Consider the following 18,802-nt stretch of genomic DNA (forward strand, 5'->3'; position numbering starts at 1 on the left):
CTTTCTGCCAGTCTGGACTATCTTCCACTAGGTATTTAGTTATAGCTATAGCCCAAGCTTAATGTCATACCGCATAGCTCCTCGTCACTCTCAATAGTCGCCCAACAGCAACAGAAACGCTCAGTCTTAAAATAAGCAGATCACAGGGCTCCCTTCTGTGAGTGCAATAGTGCTCATTACTCCTCGTGGTTGCTCGACATCGAGAGCTCCCGACGTGTGGTCTGGAGGACCCTTACTCCACTCGCGACACCCTTGAGCCATGTTGCGATGACACCTTCATACCTGGCTCGGACATTTCGCAACTCCTGCGCATGCTGCTTCTTGATACTCTTGAAAATTTTATCAGGGTGCTGTTTCTTGAGCGCGGCTAGGTGAGCCTTTCGAAGACCATTTAGCATTCGTGGAGTGATTTCGGTGCCTTCTTTAACTGCTTTGCGGACCGCATCGAGCTTGTCGTCGAATTCACTCCAAAATTCATTGGAGTCCTCAGAATCACCAGTGTCTCCAAGGCCATTTGATAGGGGAGGAGTCGCCTGCTTGGAAGTGCTCGGATCGGCGACAGGATATTCGACGTCCTTTACCATGTCCCCTACAGTATCGTCAACTGTATCATCTACAGCATCTTTGGCATTTTCCTCGACAGGACTCGTAGGTGCCAAACGTCGTTTCTTGAGAGGGTTCTCTTTCTTTCCGATGTCGTCAGCAGCCTCACTGGATCGTGGGCGCTTAAGCTCTGCAGTATCTCGGGCTGTTTTGCTTCTTATCACACAATCGGAAAGGCTTCTTGGTGTGAATTGGGACCGGTTATTGATCCAATCTAGACCGGGTGTGGGACCGTTTTCGTTGAGCTTCCACTGGTGCAGGTTGGCATTGGGGAACTTCTCTTGGGCGATAACCGCATGTTCAGATGAAAAGAAGTCACCTGGAAATAAGATCTTGAGGGCAATGATTTCTGCCCAAGATGAAGGGGCCGGTAGATCTCTGATTTCTTGGATGGTTTGGGTGGTAACAGTCTCGACGATGCTTTTGAAGGCCTGTGTCTCGGTTTCGGAGACGTCCTTCTTGGTTATCATCTGCAACCACCTTCCTTCCATCTTTAGAACAAAATTCGTTGTGTTCAACTTCTTTTTCGAAGTGTACGGATCGATGTCCCAGATGCTCTTCATCCTGGATCTGCATTTATATTAGAGATATCCACAGAGGCCAGGGGGTAGCATAAACGTTGACCCTCGAGCTTTAGAAGAAAGACTCACCGCGCCATGGCGCACTTTTCTGACTTGCTTGATTGAGTACTCTTGGAGAAGGGAGAAAAGGTGGGATGAATGGGGATGTGAAAGGTGGAAGAAGTGAGAGCAAAATAAAAGGCTCTCTGCTGCCCAACGCAAGTCAAATGTATGAATGAAAAACAAGTCGGTGCAGTGATTCACTGCCAGATAGCATGTGACCTTGAGCACAAAATAAGAGGCAGAGATACGTTACGGCCTCTCTAACCACCCAGGTGGATTGAATAAGAACAGGGACTGCAAGAAGACCAGAAGAAAATACTGATGATCTCTTAGGCCACATATACACTAAAGCTGGTCTAATATTTCCATCAGTCATTAAATCCGTACTGGTTTTTATGCAGTCCACCTGCCACCATACCAGACTCACGGTGTTTCCTTCCTTATGTACATTTCTGCGTTCAAACTTTAGTTGGATGCCAGTAAAGGGCTGTACCTACAGTTTAGCCTGCACTTTCTTCTCCTCCCATCTTTCATTGATAATAAGATTCTGCCAAAACCTCCACGTCGCAACCGCAACAGCCAGAGGTGGACATCCAAGAAGCAACCACGTCCACCAGTCCGGAGTCTCCTTCTTCAGCCCCTTGATCGCCTTGTCCAGCTGCACCTGCAAATCCTCTCGCGGTCCGTCGTTCCAAAGCACGATCCCCTTGCCTTCTCCTCGCTCCTCGCACCGCTGAGCCTTTTCCCGCACATCGGTTTGGCTGCGCACTCTGTTCTCAGCATCTTCTGCGCTGAGGTGAGGATCGCGCGCTCTCAGGCGCTGCATCTGGATTGCTGGGTCGCGGACAGCAACGACAGCCGCAACACCACAGAGTTTGTCGAGGCCACTTTCGAAGAGCAGTGGGATGTCGAGCACCACTGCCCAGTGGCCACGGAAGTAGTATCCGACCACAGACTTGAACATTTCCCACCGTACAGCCGGGTGAACGATATGGTTGAGTACTGAACGGTCCTTCTTCCTTTCCTCGCTATCGCCAAACACCCGTCGTCCTAGAGCTGGCCTGTTGAGAGGCCTGCCTTTTCCATTGGGTCCATTTTCTGGCATTTTGTCTGAGGGCTCCACAAGTAGCTCTGGCGTTGTAGGTCCAAAGTGCTTCACAATGGCTTGATAGCCACGGGTTCCAGGTTCCACAACCTTGCGGGCCAGAATGTCTGCGTCTATGATTGGTAGGTTATATGGTTGTGAGGATAGCATTGATGAGACTGTCGATTTGCCCGTGGCAATCGAGCCTGTGAGACCGATGAGAAGCATGTTTGCGTAGGTAGCTTGCTGAATGCGCTGGGTAGAAGTTACAGTAACTATAGCCCTGGGTGACTAGTTTGTCTCTGAGATGGAATTTCCAGTGTCCAAGAAGTTGGTTTAGTGAGTTGCGTCTTTTGAATTGTCAAATTTGAGATGGGAGATGACCTCGTAACTGGTTGTTGTTGAGGAATGATATGATAACCTTGGACCGATGATGCAATTACCGAGGATGTACGGATACGCAACGGGCGAACCCCACCTGGATATCTTCTTAACCATATCAAGCCAACGACATGTTCAAATCAACGACATGTGAAGGCATATTTTACACCCTCAATACGATTAAGATTACCGATTCAATTGATACAATTAAAGAATCCTAGTAGAGGAATTATGTAAAGCAATTTCCATATGCTGTTCCAAAGGTGCCTAGTTTCCCCTTCCATAACCTCATACACACAACATCCTCATCGCTTTGTCCGACTTATCATTGACCGTTGGCCATCGATTGACATCGCTCTGATGAGCAGATTGCTTGATTAAAACGATCTTGGACCAACTATAATGCGTTAGTATTGGTTTTATGCGTGTCTAGGTTCACGGCCACTTACAAATCGAGGATGTGTGCTGGTTGGTGATGCAGGCTTCTTTTCTTCTGCTGCTCTTGTGCTTTTCGTGCACTGTGGTTCGCCTGTAGAATCCCATCAGCCAACGGCGAGGAATTTGAGTGTAGAGATACTTACGTGACACCTCGCCTAGTTGGGAAGTCGGACGGCATAAAACCATCCCTCGTCGGTCACATACCACTTGGAATCACCCATGTGATCAATGGTAAATCGGTTGCGCTGGGTCCAGTTCCCGTCAACTTCACGGACATAGTAGAAACGGGAAGGGTCATCGTCGGCGGGCTTGAATTCCTGAGGCTCGTACAGCTTGTTCGCATGCGCAAACTTGATCTGACGGAGCTGCTCTTCACCCGCAGTACGACCGACACCCATGACTTCGGGGATGTGACCGCCGCCGCCACCACCACCAGGGACATTACCTGCAAAGACGGGGACCGTGCCGTGCACAGCAGTTCCACCAGCCAGGCCGACTGTGGGGACGCCAGGAACGTTCTGCATCTGAGGCACAAACTGCTGCTGCTGCTGTTGCTGCAACTGGCCGGCGATGAGAACTGGCTGCTGGCCCATGGTCGGCTGCTGGACGTAGTAGGGTTGCTGCTGCTGTTGGACAACGTAGCCTCCATAGGCACTAGGCTGGGGAGCCATGGTACCGATAGCTGGCTGCTGTGAAAGTAGTCAGTATATGTTGGTGAAAGAGATGAAAGTTTGGAAGATGAGATGAGGGAGAGATAGAAAATCCTAGCACGTCGCTTGACGATGCAGGAGAGAAGCACTGAAGCGCTTGATTCAAGCGAACTCGTACAAAAGACAGAGAAAAACGGTAATCCAGCTACGTGAACTTGCATAGTAAGTGTAGCCGTTGAGATAGTATGTCTTTGGCACCACGACGGTGGTGTAGGAGGAGGAGGAGGGGGCAATAGCAAAAGGGGCAGCAGAAACATAGTTAAAAGAAGCAGGGGCACCGACTTGAAAACCGGCAAGGCCACCGTCATGACGGGGCACGTAGACGTGCTGCATAGGACCAAATGTGGTGTCGGGAACAGGAGGCTGGAAGTGCAGCCCGTGGACGGGAGGGGCAGCGTTCTGATAGTCACCCATGTTGCTGGCTTGGTTGAGGGTGAGAGCGGGAGACTGAGGGCCGATACCGATATACGTGATAGGGCTCGGGCTCGGGGTCGGAGGATTGACGATGTTGTTTGGCCCTGCGCTGATGTAGGAAGCAGGATGAAATTGAGGGGGAGAGAAGAAATGCTGCTGATGGGCCTGAGGAGGGGGCGAGATGAAATTGACGGGCAGCTGGTGACTGAGGCTCTGAGTCGGATTGGCACTGATATGCCACTGCAGCTGGTTGGCGCCTAAACCGAGAGCGGGGAAGTTTGTAGGCTGAGTCTCGATCTTTTGCTCCGGGGCAGAAGTGACAGTAGCAGTGGCAGTAGCAGTGGCAGTAGCAGTGGAAGCAGCAGTAGCTTTGATTCCAGGAGGTGTCTTTGGGGCACTGACACCGTTGACGCCAGCACTGAAGCCGCCGCTGGGAGAATTGGCACTGGTGTATCCTGTGATACGACCAGAGTTGAAGTCTCTGGCGAAAGCAGAAGTCGTCGCTGGCTTAGTCTCGGGTTCAAAGTGCACTTGACGAGACTCGGGAGTCTTGGGTCGTCGGGGCGTCTTTGGAGACTTGAGCGGGTTCGCGCCTGCCGAAGCCATGATTGCTTCTTTCTTTCAAGAAGAAAGAGTCCAACTCTGACAATTAAAGGCGGAAAACTCTTTCTCGGGAGGCCTGTGATTCAAGAACCTCAAGGCTAGAGATGCCTCTTTTTCTCTGATGAAGAAGAAAGAAAAAGAAGAAGAAGAAGAGACTCAAAACAAGAGAGCAGCTCGTCAAGATATCACCTTCAATCTGCACAAGACCTCGCAAACGCTGCGCCAAGTAAACGATACAGACAAAGCGAGTCTTCAATGTTTATATTTCATCAAACACTCCAGTTGAAAGCCTTTATTTGATGCGACTCAATTTTCGCTCTCCACGTGGCTGTCACTGGCAGAGGCTGTTGCACATATGCAAGAGGACAGGGTACGATGTGAATAAATAAATGAAATGAAAGCAAATTGAGAAAAAGAAACGCTATATCTTACCAGTTTCTGCAACTCCCATCCCTGTCCATCATGTACCCAGACGGACTGATCAGGAGCCTTGTGCATCTCGTCGTACGGATCTTCAACCTTGGTCCACGTCCAAGGGAAGCATGGGAGACACATTATTGAGAGAATAGGTGCTAATTCAGGCGGTCGACTAGAGTGTTTTCAAAGGGTGTTGTTGCGTTTGTTAAGTGTTGAAGTTGAGTGTGAAGATGATAGGCATAAATCTTGTCCCGCTTTGGCACTCTCTCGTCACTGCGACAGGGCGTTTGTTTTGAACGTTTATTATATACATTCGATCGAGAATGGCCTTATCATCACTTTATTATAATAATGCTGATTGTTTTGTACTATTTTCTCTGCTGCCTTCGACCTGCTGTCACCGGATGAACCTCGACATTGCACACATCATCCACTCATCGCACACTATTAATCTCCTTACAGCAGTAAATAAATTAGCAATATATATAAGCAAAGTGCAGCTTTTGCAACAGTATTGTTCCAGGCCAGTCCTTAACTCTCAGTGCGCGTAGTCCGTTGTCCCAAACTCCATTAGACTCATCCTCAGACATTATCCTCTATCCATCATTTATTCAATACAGTCAACACTCCCATCATCCCCTTTCGTCCTTAAACTATGGCAATGCACCATTAGGGGTCTCACGTCACATCATTGCCATCTTGGCCATGTCTAGAGCCTCTTTCGACTTGGCATCTTGCTCTTTTTCTTCATCAGTGCGGCGTGCGAGCATTTCGTCCAACAAATCCAGCTGCTCTGCTGATAACCCAGCTTCGCCTTGACTTGTTTCGATTTGTTTCTCAAGCTCTGTCAACTCGGACCACCACCGGCGAACTCGAATCTTCTAGGGCTGAGGGGTATAGTGTCAGTAGGAAGTCAGATACATGGTGGGCGCCGGCTAAACTCACTCGAACGAAAACCGGGTACTTGTTGATGTGCACTCCAGCAAGGAGGTCTTTATATGTGTCCTCCTTCAGCTTTGTCCATGTGCTGATCCTGTCTGGTGATTTTCCGATGGGTACACTGTAGTCAGGCTTGGCCCATAGCCTGAATATCCACTGAGATAACTCGCACTCGGGTCCTTCTGTCTCGACGAAACGACCCAACTGTCGGTACATTGTTTGACATTTCCGCTTCTGAGCTTCGTCGATGTGCTCTGAGACAAACTCAAGTTTACGACTGAAGCGCTTGATGACATCAATGCTATGCTCGTCGGAATGGGGGTACCAGCTTTCCAGGCGCGAGATGAGTCCCTTCACGTCGACATCGGACGGCACACTGGTGCGCTTGTAGGTTATCTTGCCATCGATCCCCAATTCAAGGGCTATGGCTTGATAGTAGCCGGGCAGTGACTCTCTTCCATCTTCCAGTCGAGCTCGAGCTATCATGGAGACCAACCCAGGAAGGTCGTACGTCTGCTGGACATCGATCCACTGTGTAGGTGCCATATGCGATTCGGCATTTTTGTTCCATTGGCTCTGGTACGTCTCCTTGACCTCATCCTCGATGAGGCGTACTATTTTGTCGTGAAACTCTTTGTCTCCAGTTGCCCTCACGCGGTGCGCATGGCCGAGCTCCTTACGGCGCTTGTCGAGATCATCTACAATACTTTGGTTGCCTGAAGGTACCCGCGCATTCAAATCAAACGGAACAAACCAGGTGCGGTCAAACCCATCAAATGAAATCATACCATGTTTATTTGATTCGACGCCAGCGAACTGTGGGCTCCAAAGGGCTGTTGCGTCAACCTGACCAGGAGTGTGCACGATCTGAGCCCTTGCTTTCCAGTCATCGAGGCGAAGCCGAATCATGAGCTCTTTGAAGTCTTTGAGGTTCACAGTAGCTGGGTCTTGCTTGGCAGGCACTCGCAATTTGGTGCGTTGCTTGGGCAGCTTTTCTAGAGTTGGTCTTGTTGCGTTGTCCTGATTATTGCCCATGTTATTGAGAGGTGAGGCATCTGGTAGATGGGCATTCAGAACATCTTGAGCGACGGGTGGCTGCTCTTCAGCAAGCTGAGAGAGCGGAAACGACTCTCGGTCAGTTTTGTCCCCTTTGTCCATATTGGTGGGTTGTGAGTGAACAGTTCAAGCCATGAAAGGAATGAAATGATTCGCGCGATACGAGTGAAGAGAGTCGACGAGGTAGGTGGCAGTTAGGCAGGCATGTAATGTTTGTGGGCTGCGGTAAACAAAGATGTGTGAATGAAGTTGGTAGGTGCCATCGTTGCTCAAGGCAACAACTGCATCGCCAGTGCCAACTCCCAAGAAGCGCAATACGAGCTGGTGATATAAGAAAGAGAGAGCAAAAAGAAAAGAAGAAAAAAACGCTGCCATAGTCTAGAATTCCACTGGCTACTATTCAAACATTTGTATCATTAAATGACCAGACGCCCATCCCCTATCACATTCGTCTAATGCTCGCTGACCGAACCTGATATAGTGTACATTTGCCCATGGGAGGAGAGATTTCCGTTGCCATGCTACCAAACTCCGTCGAACGCTTTTTAGTCACGCCATAACTTTCTTATACAACAGGAATTTCATCACGTGCCTCGTCCTTCTTTCGGCTCGTCTCTCTTTGTTCGTTCTTCTTCTTCTTTTTCTTCTTCTTCGTTGGTGCCTTGATTCCACAAAGGCGCAATTATAACGGGTCGACCAATTTGACGACAACGGTGAATAAAAATATCATAAGGTTATTACAGAGTGAGCTCATCAGAGACCGGGGTGACGGCCTCGGGGATAGGGAAGAAAGATCGTCGCACAATCTAGACGTAGGTTAGTACAAAGAATATGCAACAGTAACATAGGTAAAAACTTACAGCCCAGACACCAGCTACAGAGGCAACAATACCACCAGAGATAGCCATGGGACGAAGACCGCGGGTGCTCTTGAAGAGCATACCACTCAGAGCACCAGCAAGAACAGTGTTTCCAGCATCATGCTTTCCACGAAGACTACCAATCAAGGAGTTGGTGCAGTTGTAGATAATAGCAACGACACCTAGCGAGTTACCGAGGAAAGGTCCTCGTCGGGTAACCGAGTTGAGAACAGCGTTCAGTCGCAGCTTAGGAGGCTGGCCGGCCGACCTTCTGAGACCTTCCTGCAGACCCCAAGCACCTCCAACTCCCAAACCACCCAGGTATGTAACTCCGGCACCGTAACACAAATCGTCTGTGAAGCCACGCGAGGGCAGGACTGATTGGCCACCAGGCAACTCGGACAAGGCTGAGTCCTCGAGGGAAATATATTCAAGCGTATCTCTGTTGAGGCCTGCGAGGGGATGTAATTGCGAGGGGTCGGCAAAGGTAGAGCTCTGGAGGAAGGACTCAACGCCCTGGCCTTCCGTGGGGTCGTAGGAGGAGTAATGCGCGGGTTCTTGTGTCGTGGGCTGCGAGTATGACTGAGACTGCTGTTGCTGTTGCTGCTGGTGGCCGGACTTGTTGCCGCCAGTGAAAGCGTTCCAGATAGAGCCCATCGTGACTGATTGATTAGGTATGGCCGAGGATGTAAGGATGCGGATTCAGGTGGATAATTCAATTCGGCGTTGTCAAAGTCGCAAGCAATAAGTCTTGTCCGAATCTCGGGCAACCTGAAGGCTTCCTCCGGGTTTAGATTTTTTTGGTCCCCACCCACCCAGAATCAAGATTCCTCCAAGTTCTGTCACGTGCTATCGCGGCCTTTCACCCGATGATGATGATGAGAATCAATGACTACGGCGAGATATGTAGGGTATGAGAGTATGTATATTGATGACGATTTAGATGTAGCCTCATCACAAGACTCATGATTGACTATATTTTGAAGTATGACGCTATACAACGAAACTTGAACCCCGCGGTAAATCATCCACATCCACTGGAAAATGGTTGTGCAGAACCGGCACTCAGGGTTCTTGCAAACGTGGAAGACGACATCATACCCGGGCGTTCTAGTGCTTGGCTCGATAGTGACTGTGCATGGAGGTAGCATTGCATCCTTGTGTGCTACTGAATCGCAGTGCAGATTTTGATAACTTTATCGGCCACCACCTGAAAAGTTTCTATTAGAGATTTTTTTCATTTTCGTGCGAGTCGAGCACCTCGGCGTAGCACGCCCCGAAGGACCAAAGATTTTTTACATCATGAACTCTTCTGGTGAGGCATCATTATATGAAGCATCAAGGTACGAATACTTGAGCGCATCATGAAACGGATCAAACAGTGGTGTCCGTAGATTGAAGAAGATCAACAACGAAAACGCCCTGCTCAAGGCAGAGTGCTCCAGAGGAAAGGATGTTCTTCGAGCACGCAGGAACGAGTATCGCGCGGTTTCACACTATCTGGTCAACACAGCGCGATGGCGGCAATTTACGGTGTCCATTCCTCACGAAATTAACACATTTAAGATAAAAAGGTATGTCGAGATCACCCCACAGTCACAGACCTCTGAGGACGTCTGCGGCTGATTAGGAAGAGCAATCACATTACTTTAGGGGGCCGGGAACGGAAAACCAGACATCGAATAGTCTGACTCTCAGCAAGCCGCAAAGCGGAGCCGCCATTAAAGTATAAATTCACATGACGGTGAAAGTCTACTCTACTGATGTAAAGAACAAGAAAGAAAACAGTAAAAGGTCGGTGGAAGAGAGGATTTTTATAATCGAATTTCTGCCAGTGATTGCGCTAGTCTCGATTAGTCAGGGAGGCTGGTTGCCCTCTAATGTGGGGCCATTTTCCGCTGTGTTACATAATACTTTGGCCTATGGAGACCTCGAATTCAACTTCACAGTGGGCCGAGTCAACAGTGTTTGGCTCTCAATGCTGCATATTGGGGTTCAAATTTCCTTTGTCCCATTTCTCTGTGGATTCTTGTGCTCAATTGCGCCGAGATTCCTGGCCGAACGCATGGGCTGGTTTCTCGTAAGGGCTTAGTCTAACCAATGCCCGGGAAAATGAAAAATTTGGCTGTCACTGCCTGAGAGACAAAATTATATCGTCAGTTGCCTAGCGTCTAGTCCAGTCCTTTGCCTGGTTATTTTCTGTGTCTTTTACCATGCTGCGTTTTCCATTGTCTTTCCTGGCAGGCAAAATATTCATGAGCATAAAAGAACGTACCGAGGCAAGACGAGTGGAACATGTTGCCCTTTTCCTATAATGATAAATGTAAACTGATTTGTTGCCTGGGTTTTATTGCATAAAATGGCTGTTTTTCTTGTTGTTGACAATCAATCTCTTCATACCCATGTGAACGTCCAACATAGCAATTAGCTCTTCTAAAAGGTGATGGAAAATATTGCTGTAATTGTGAAGATGGGATGGAAATACAGGAATCAATTGCACAACAAGTAAATCGATACGGTTACACCTTTTATGACTGATCTCTTGTGTTATTTAAATAGATAGGCAAATGACAGTCACTCTTAATCCCCCAAAGTCTTGTTGCTACTGATACATATTAAGATGTATACTCATCTACCATCTATTAAATGTTTTCATCGCATACATATGCATTTCCACCGAAGAGATAGTTGATTCAAAAAAAGCCCCAAGGCTGTTTGTTTTATGTTATGGACAAGTTTCAACTCACCGGGGCGAGCTGATCTAATATATGAGTAAAGCATATTTCCAACTCCGTAACAATAGCGACCCGGTTCATGTGCTACCTTTCTTTCTTATTTTCCGTCCCCGTATCATGTAATAACAAACGCCTGTCATCGTTCGATCCTATATGCGCCCTAACCAGTCAGGGGAGATATGTGAACAAATAAAAGTCTAAATCAAAAGTAAAACAAAAAACTGCCATCTCAGGCGCGAGCCTTGTCAGAGATAGAAGATAGTAGATCATGGGTGGTAAACAGAGTCGCCCCTCTGGAGTAGGGGACGCTGATCCCAGCTGTCTTCGTCACCACTCTCGTCATCGTACTCGTCCTCCTCGACAACGTTGTCGTTGACTCGTCGGCGAGTAGGAGTTGCGACAGTCTCGGGTTTGCTGTACATAAAATACTGAGCGAAAACACCCAGATCAAGGAAAAAGGTGACGAGACTGCCCGCGAGCCAGCTCAAGTTAACCAGAATGTATTTGCCATAGATGTGACGAGCCTCGCCAGGCCTGCATTCGTCGTGCTTGCACTTGGGATCATAGGCGAAGATAGACAGGACGTAGGTGATGTTTCCGAGACAAGCAAAGAGGAAGAAGAGCATGCTAAGCCCATCTGTCGTCTTGCGTCTCCAATTCAGGATGAGCTGGGGTAACCGAGAAGCAATGTATGCGACAGTGCAAAGATATCCAAAGATTTGGCCAGAAACGCTAAAGTGGAGGCTATCCTCACCTCTCTCATCATGGTCGCCGTCATTTTCGCCATGAGAAGCTTTCTGACCCAAGAACCAGCCAACGACACCAGCGGCAATGACCATCACCACGATGATGGTGTTCCACACAATGGTCTGAAGGACGGTCGGAGTTCGAGGAGCAGCATCTTCGGCAATATGAGGGACGGCAGGCGACAGGCCAGACCAGTCTGAGCCGCGACGTTCATCGTGAGCGATGAGTCCAGTGCGCTCGTTGGGTTCACCAGGGGCCGGGGTGGTAGGCTTCGGCGCAGGGGTCGGGGCGTCGCGCCAAGTAAAACCGCGATAGTAGAAGCACTGGGCGAGGAGGACGATGTCAGCGATCGTGTAGTAGATGGCGAGGATGATCTAGAAAGCGAATTGGTTTAGTATTTTGCTTTTCAATTGGTCAATGGGCAAGTTGGGCGTTGGTCATACCATGGTTGGCAGGACGCCCTGGAGAACGGCACCCAGAATGTTGAAGACATCGCCAAGAAGCCAGACAATGATGAATTGAATTGAGAGGGCGTCGGCACTGCCGCGCTGAAAGTTTTGGATGATTTGAGGAGAGAAGACGACGACTATTTGCGATCAGTGGTGCTCAACAGGAGAGACAAACAAAGTTATGGCGACATACCCCAGCAGGCAATTGAGATTGAACTTTAAAACACGAATGGTTAGCAACCGACACAATTAACATACAAAGCGATCAGAGGTCAGAGACATACCCGCAAATGCCCGAGATAGCCTCAACATCGAGATTCAGATTCGCAGTTGGCGGAGTCATGATGAACCCTGGACGACCGACAGGTAGCAGGCTGCAACGTCCACCCCCAGTTCGTAGCAGAAACCGTCCTAGTAAGCCAAAAGAGACAACTGAGTCGCGATACTACAGCATTCGTCAAAGTCGAAGGGAAGCAATTGGTCTAATAGTATTCGTTGCTGGCGACGCGAAGCAGAAAACGCAACGTAAAGGGAGGCAAGGCAAGACAAGACAAGATAGAGTGAGACGAACAGGGTTGCGGGACAGACTTTTTTTGGCCAAAGATTGGATTGCCAGGAATGGTCCCGTGCCCCAGACAAAGACGTCACTATATTAACAAGAGGAATAGGTATGGATTGCGGGGAAATGTGCGCTAGAAGTGTCCCTGAGGCCTGAGCTTGGCTGAGAACAGTGCCAGGGTCCGAATTCAGCAACGCCATGAAGAAGAGAAAAGGTTAATAAGTTGAGGATCCAGATCTGATCAGATCTAGAATCGATAATGCCAATGCCAATGCCAATAAGACTGCAAAGTCTTGTTTAAGAAACAGCCAATTGGGATGACTGGATGAACCAAGGGGCTGTGTCAAATGCAGGACCACGATCGTGAATGTTTCGTTTATCTGATCAGCTATTCTTGAACGAGGTCATGGCCACGGTTTACATAACAAACACCATAAAAAGAGATGGACATGGATCCATTGCATCGCCAAGATAAAAACCAATCACAAAAGATTCTGAGTCATCAGAAACTCCATTCGGCACTGCAGGCAAATGGGCCGCAGTCGCAATATTGTCACTCTATTCTACTCACCTTGAATCGCTGGCACCTTCTCACCGCTGGCCCTAGAGGAAAATAATGGGTCACTCACTCACTACCTCGGACTTAAATCCGATCTACCACTTGCTTATAAGAACTCGCCTCTTTGACGCCCGATAGCAGTTTTCAACACATCAAAGACCGAAGCCATATTCTCAAACAGTAGAGATAATCTCGACTTCACGCTGACATTCAAGTGTTTGTCGTGCTTTCCATTTACACAAATAACCGTCCCTTCCAGGTTCATTACAAATACATATATACAACTCAAACGTCTTTGCGCAAAACATCCAAATGTCATCAGACACCGCAGCACCTAACTTGCCGAGAGTTGCAGCTCTCGAGAACGACGATTCCATGTTGACCCGTCGTTTCGGTAAAGAAGTCGTCAACTATTATGCCGGCAGCCGTATCAACAGGTTCTCTTTCCTTCGTGCCGACACTGGCTTTCTTCGCAAGGCTGCTGCCAGTCCCACAGCTCGATATCTGGCTCTCAGCGAACTGAACCCTCTGGTTGTCGACAAGAGAACGCCAGCATACTTCACTTTCAGCGATGTTCAGCCTTTGATTGGATCAGACCCCTTTGCGCAAACCGAGGACGAAGCTATCCAGGACTTTGACTCAACCAAGACGACCCCTCTCATTGTCTTCCTCGGCATGCTAGAAGAGGGAAACGAGAACGACCACATTTCTTCTACTGATCACGGAGATATCCTGGGCCATCCCTATTTCGCCGTCGACATCACCCCCAAGGGCAACCATGTCGAGAAAGCCGAGAGCTTCTTGGCCGAGCAGGAGAAGAAGGAAATGTCTCTAGACAAGAACCCTCGTGCCATGGGCCATTCTCCTGAAGCTGGTAAGCTTAAACTTTCAACGAACTCGACCGTTAAAACTAACGCCTCCAGCCGCCTTGTACGCTCAGGCTAGATCAATGATTGATTGGAACTCACGAAGCCCTTTCTGTGCTGGTTGCGGCCAGCCTAATCTTTCTGTCCACGCGGGCTACAAGCGTGTCTGCCCTCCCGCCGACAAGAAGGGCGGAGAGAGCAGCGAGGCTCGAGGAGATTGTGCCACTCGCCATGGCGTCTCTAACATCTGCTTCCCTAGAACGGACCCCACTATGATTGCCGCCGTTGTTTCCGCAGATGGTACAAAGATTCTCCTCGGCCGCCAGAAGCGCTGGCCTCCTTACTGGTACAGCACGCTTGCCGGTTTTCTTGAGCCTGGTGAGTCGATCGAGGAGTCGGTTAGACGCGAGGTCTGGGAGGAGAGTGGTGTCCGTGTCGGTAGAGTCGTCATACACTCGAGTCAGCCATGGCCATACCCTGCTAGTCTCATGATTGGTGCTATTGCTCAGGCGCTCCCTGGTGATGGAGAGAAGATCACCCTGAACGACAAGGAGTTGGAAGCGGCGAAGTGGTTCACGTTGGAGGAGGCTCGCAAGGCTCTCCAATCCGGAACAAGCTCTCTTGGAGCGTCTGCCCCTGAAGGATACAAAGAGGGTGATCTACGACTGCCACCATCTCAAGCCATTGCCAACCGATTGATCACCGCCGTTGTTGAAGGATACCTAGTTGTTGCTCCTAAGATCTAGGAGACTTACGAGGAACCCCTAATTAGCCTATAGATAGAAGGGGAAGTATAGAAGCGTGGGACCAGATGAGAAAAACGCATCCTGTGATTCTGATGGCGTTTTCTGAAAATATGTTGACCTCCCGTATTCTGTCTTGAGACCAAGTGCTTCACGCCGCCCCTTAATATTTTAGACATACATTCCTTCAAGCTATCTTCAGCGGCAATTTGCCTCTTTTTACCTTCATGCAGTTTGCATGGAAGAAAAGCAGATCGATGCAGGCTTCTTCTTGTTGTTAGCTGCCATAATGTTTGTAGTTTCTCGATCAGCCCCGTTCATTTAGGCATCCATGAATCCGTTTCTACAGAGCATGTCAGTGGGAACATGTTATCACCGTACTGGCGTTCCCTCGCTACCTAGGTATGCTAAATCTACCTGCACTGGCTTACCCGTTTGTAAGTAAACGGAAGATAAACGAACCAGGGTATTTGTGTAGGCAGGCCGACATATTGAAGAAGAAAAGACACCATATCTACGTGAGGAAGATGCAAATATAGTTAAGCAGTCTCCCTACTGCGAATAATTAATTTTTCAATTTTTTCCCCCATCTTTTATGCCGTTAGTGGTTGAGCTGCCCGTACCTGCCTCTTTGACGAGGAAAGAAGGAGGTTGCTCTCACTTCTGCCTTGACACTGCCAGCAGCTGCCAGTGATAAACCATCACCTCGCCTTTCTACTTTCCAACCCCAACAACCACTTTTCACCCTGCACATAAACTCAATTGGTGACACCAACTTCTGCCGCATTTTTGACCCTAAAAGAAACATCACATCTTGGTACTCTCTCTCTTGCGATGATAAGTCGTCCTCAGTGACGAATTGTCCCGACTCAAAATGACGAACCGCAAGCTCAAAGGCCCATCGCATTTTTGCGAGTGGGTAGTTGGAACAACAATCGAATCTGCCCTTCGTCCCATTCCCAGTCCCAAGCCTAAACCCCCCAAGAACAGGAAACGAGAAGTAGTGCGCGTTCAAGTTACTACTGACGACGAGTCCGAGGAAGACACTGTCAGAATCACCTACCCTCGTACAGGACGCAGCATCCCCCCCTCTCCCCCTGATCCCGAGTCAGAAGCTGAAGCTGAAGCTGAAGCTGAACCCGAACCCGAGCCTGTCCCTATTGTTACCGAAGCCAAGACTGTGATCAAGAAAGTCCGCTTCGAAGATGGCCCCATTAAATCTGCTTTGAAGCAAACCGTCATCACAACCCCAGTTGAGTCTCCTGATGAAACATCCGAGTCTGGTACAGAGTCTGAATCTGAGCCCGAGTCAGACTCCAGTCAGTCCGACACCTTATCAAGTTCTGATGCAACCGATTCTGACGCTGAGAGTTCAGATACCTCTGCCAAACAGAGGAACAAGAGAAGAAGAAGGAGGCAAAGGCAAAAACAGAAACAGAAACAAATCGAGGCTGATTCTGAAAGCGACTGGGACTCGGATCCGGACCCGACTTGTAAGTGTCACAGATGCATCAAGGGTCGAGAGATATTGAGGAGGATAGGCAAGAAAAAAAGCAAGGAACACACACCTCCCCCTAGCCCCGAGACATCTGAATCGGAAGAAGAAATCCCCAAGTACAAACAGAAATCTGGAAAGAACAAGAAGAAGGGCGCAAAGAAGGTAAAGGAGCCGGAGCCAGACTCAGACGCCTCTGATTCTGCCAAGGACACTTCGGAATCGGAGCCCGAGACACCACCACCGAAGAAACAGCAGCAATCAAACAAGAAACAAAAACAGGGCAAGAAAAAGGGCAAAAAGAATCAAGACCCAGCGTCTGAGCCTGGAACATCAGAATCCGAACCTGATCCCCCTAAGAAAAACAAGAAGCAGCAGCAAAAGGCAAACGCCAAAAGGGGTGGCAAAAAGGCCAAAAAGCCGGAACCTGAACCGGAACCTGAAGAGGCTGACGGTGAAACTTCTGAGTCGGCCAAAGGAACAGAAGACGAAGCCGAGCCAGAGGAGGAGACGTCTAAGCAGCAAAATAAAGGCAAGCAGAAGAACAAAAACAAACAGTCAGACAAGGCAAACAACCAGCCGAAAAAGAACAAAAAGAAGCAAAAGGCTGAAAAAGAGACGAATAAAGGGCCAGAAACCCCCGGAGAACCAGAAGCTGAAGAACAGGCTGCTGAAGCAACCAAGGAACAAGACCAAGGCAAGTCAGGAAAAATGAAAATGAAAGAAAATGGGCAACCCAAATACAAGGATGGAGTCAAGAAGGGCAATTATCCCGAAGGACTTCCAGGCCCTCACATGCGTCGCCCACAGCTGATCGAACCGATTCGGGCGCAAGTGGTTCAGACGGAACGCGTGATCGAAACCCCTGAAGACCCGGCACCAAATGCTTACTACGATTCAGAACAGAATATCATGCGAGTCTACCATGGTCCTGTCTATGGCAACCATCAAAGCAATGCCCTCTACCCTGAGCGCAACGGCTCACATCGCCCCTTACCTATGGGAATGCCTCACCCTATGCAGAACCCCTACTACTATGGCTTCAACAACCCCAAGGAATACCCCAACTACTCGCATATGTCGCCATATCATCAGCACTACGCAGGTGTCCCACCCCCAGAGGCATACCCCCATGTCCCAATCACCCAAACAATGCCCCCTCCTCCCTGGTATGGCATGGCAGGACCTCCAGGACCTTTCCCAACCCCAGTCAGCTACCAAGAAAAGACCGCTCCTGCCTCCAGCAAGGACAAGGCCAGCCAGAACAACAACGTTGGGCCGCCAAGCCTCACAGTAAGTATTAATAGTAGTGATAGACAGCACAGAACCGGACTTAACACATAAATCAGGGAAAGGACAACCCGTATTTGCCCAAGAGAAACAAATCCCAGTTCAGCGCATGGGGCAGCCAAGGAGCTCGAACTGCCTCCAAAGAACACAGCCAGCCAGCGGGTTCAGTCAGAGCAGCGTCGAACAATTGGGGTGGTAGCAACAATAACGATCAAGGAAATACTTGGAACGATGGAGCCGGTGATCCTCAGAATGGCCAGAGTAGCTGGGATGCTGCTGGCCAAGATAACAACAACAGCAATAACGGCAATGACAAAAGTGGTAGCGGTGGTGGCGACGACCAAAATGGTGTTTGGGGGGCCAACACCAACGACAACCAAGCACCTATCGACTGGGGCAACGGCGACACTCAAGAGACGACTCAGAATCAAGAATGGGGCACTGGCTCGAACAAAAGCAATGAGACTGTTCGTAAGGCTGGAGACCACTGGGGCAATGATACTTACCCAGGTGCTAGCGGCGACTGGGACCAGCCAAAAGATGGTGTGAGCAGTGTTGGGCAAGGTGCAGACAACAACGTTGGTGTTTTGGCAGCGGATGATGCCAACGAAAACGGAAACGGAAACGGAAATGGAAGCGGGAATGGGAACGATAATGAGCCGCCTGTTTCTACAGCAGGAGACGGCGGAGCCGACAATGTCATGCCAGGTACTTGGGTCGAAACACCATCTCTCACCGTTGGACCTGAATGGGGCGATGCCACTGCAGCACAGGAGACGAATGGAGCGGCTGATCATTGGTAAAGAGTAATTGCATGATAGAAAATATCTACAGATGGGAACATGGTATCCGCAAAATCAAGGATGCTATGACTAAATGCCTCCTATCCACCCACACATCTTGGTAGATATCAGAAAACTTGACTGCCGCCCCAATCCTGGGCGTGAAAACAAGGACAAAGTATTCTAGACCTTTATAGACCAAATTGATGGACTCATTTTGTTTTCCGCAGTCAATTCTCTCTTCTAGTCCTTCCTAATGCCCAAACACGTAACACGTTGCAAGCGTTTCTCATGTAACATGCGTTGCGATACCATGATACAAATCAAGTCGCCCTAACTATCTTCGCGTCGGGATGGTCCTGTCTGTGTCAGAAGTGGGATGGTATCAACTCCGCAGACCGCTTTGTTTCTCGTACAGCAATTGTGCAATGACGCAGAAAAGTACGAGG

At 49.1% G+C, this 18,802-nt stretch overlaps 6 protein-coding genes across 6 annotated transcripts, besides 5 other annotated features; 2 read left to right on the forward strand and 4 right to left on the reverse strand.

Annotated features, from left to right (window-relative positions):
• Positions 1 to 176: 176 nt before the first annotated feature.
• FPSE_06165 (uncharacterized protein) lies at positions 177 to 5,411 on the reverse strand (the record flags this gene model as incomplete). Its single annotated transcript, XM_009259283.1, has 10 exons — positions 177 to 1,173; positions 1,254 to 1,372; positions 1,654 to 1,678; positions 1,724 to 2,565; positions 2,986 to 3,088; positions 3,141 to 3,209; positions 3,273 to 3,284; positions 3,334 to 3,818; positions 3,975 to 4,871; positions 5,289 to 5,411. The coding sequence occupies 10 exons, from the start codon at positions 5,409 to 5,411 to the stop codon at positions 177 to 179; spliced, it is 3,672 nt and encodes a 1,223-aa protein (XP_009257558.1).
• Positions 4,564 to 4,622: a microsatellite.
• Positions 4,980 to 5,009: a microsatellite.
• Positions 5,412 to 5,956: 545 nt separating the features above from the next.
• FPSE_06166 (uncharacterized protein) lies at positions 5,957 to 7,370 on the reverse strand (the record flags this gene model as incomplete). Its single annotated transcript, XM_009259284.1, has 2 exons — positions 5,957 to 6,154; positions 6,219 to 7,370. 2 exons carry the CDS (start codon positions 7,368 to 7,370, stop codon positions 5,957 to 5,959), a joined length of 1,350 nt encoding a protein of 449 aa, XP_009257559.1.
• Positions 7,371 to 7,894: 524 nt separating this feature from the next.
• Positions 7,895 to 7,921: a microsatellite.
• Positions 7,922 to 8,005: 84 nt separating this feature from the next.
• Positions 8,006 to 8,785, reverse strand: FPSE_06167 (uncharacterized protein; the record flags this gene model as incomplete). Its single annotated transcript, XM_009259285.1, has 2 exons — positions 8,006 to 8,074; positions 8,129 to 8,785. 2 exons carry the CDS (start codon positions 8,783 to 8,785, stop codon positions 8,006 to 8,008), a joined length of 726 nt encoding a protein of 241 aa, XP_009257560.1.
• A 2,344-nt stretch (positions 8,786 to 11,129) lies between these two features.
• FPSE_06168 (uncharacterized protein) lies at positions 11,130 to 12,402 on the reverse strand (the record flags this gene model as incomplete). Its single annotated transcript, XM_009259286.1, has 4 exons — positions 11,130 to 11,984; positions 12,054 to 12,196; positions 12,253 to 12,275; positions 12,344 to 12,402. 4 exons carry the CDS (start codon positions 12,400 to 12,402, stop codon positions 11,130 to 11,132), a joined length of 1,080 nt encoding a protein of 359 aa, XP_009257561.1.
• A 157-nt stretch (positions 12,403 to 12,559) lies between these two features.
• Positions 12,560 to 12,628: a microsatellite.
• Positions 12,629 to 13,489: 861 nt separating this feature from the next.
• FPSE_06169 (uncharacterized protein) lies at positions 13,490 to 14,789 on the forward strand (the record flags this gene model as incomplete). The annotated part of the gene is made up of 2 exons (XM_009259287.1): positions 13,490 to 14,051; positions 14,101 to 14,789. 2 exons carry the CDS (start codon positions 13,490 to 13,492, stop codon positions 14,787 to 14,789), a joined length of 1,251 nt encoding a protein of 416 aa, XP_009257562.1.
• An 871-nt stretch (positions 14,790 to 15,660) lies between these two features.
• FPSE_06170 (uncharacterized protein) lies at positions 15,661 to 18,374 on the forward strand (the record flags this gene model as incomplete). Its single annotated transcript, XM_009259288.1, has 3 exons — positions 15,661 to 16,279; positions 16,328 to 17,574; positions 17,631 to 18,374. 3 exons carry the CDS (start codon positions 15,661 to 15,663, stop codon positions 18,372 to 18,374), a joined length of 2,610 nt encoding a protein of 869 aa, XP_009257563.1.
• Positions 15,883 to 15,940: a microsatellite.
• Positions 18,375 to 18,802: the final 428 nt, after the last annotated feature.

Source organism: Fusarium pseudograminearum, chromosome 3 (assembly GCF_000303195.2).
Source record: "Fusarium pseudograminearum CS3096 chromosome 3, whole genome shotgun sequence".
NCBI classification, from domain to species: domain Eukaryota; kingdom Fungi; phylum Ascomycota; class Sordariomycetes; order Hypocreales; family Nectriaceae; genus Fusarium; species Fusarium pseudograminearum.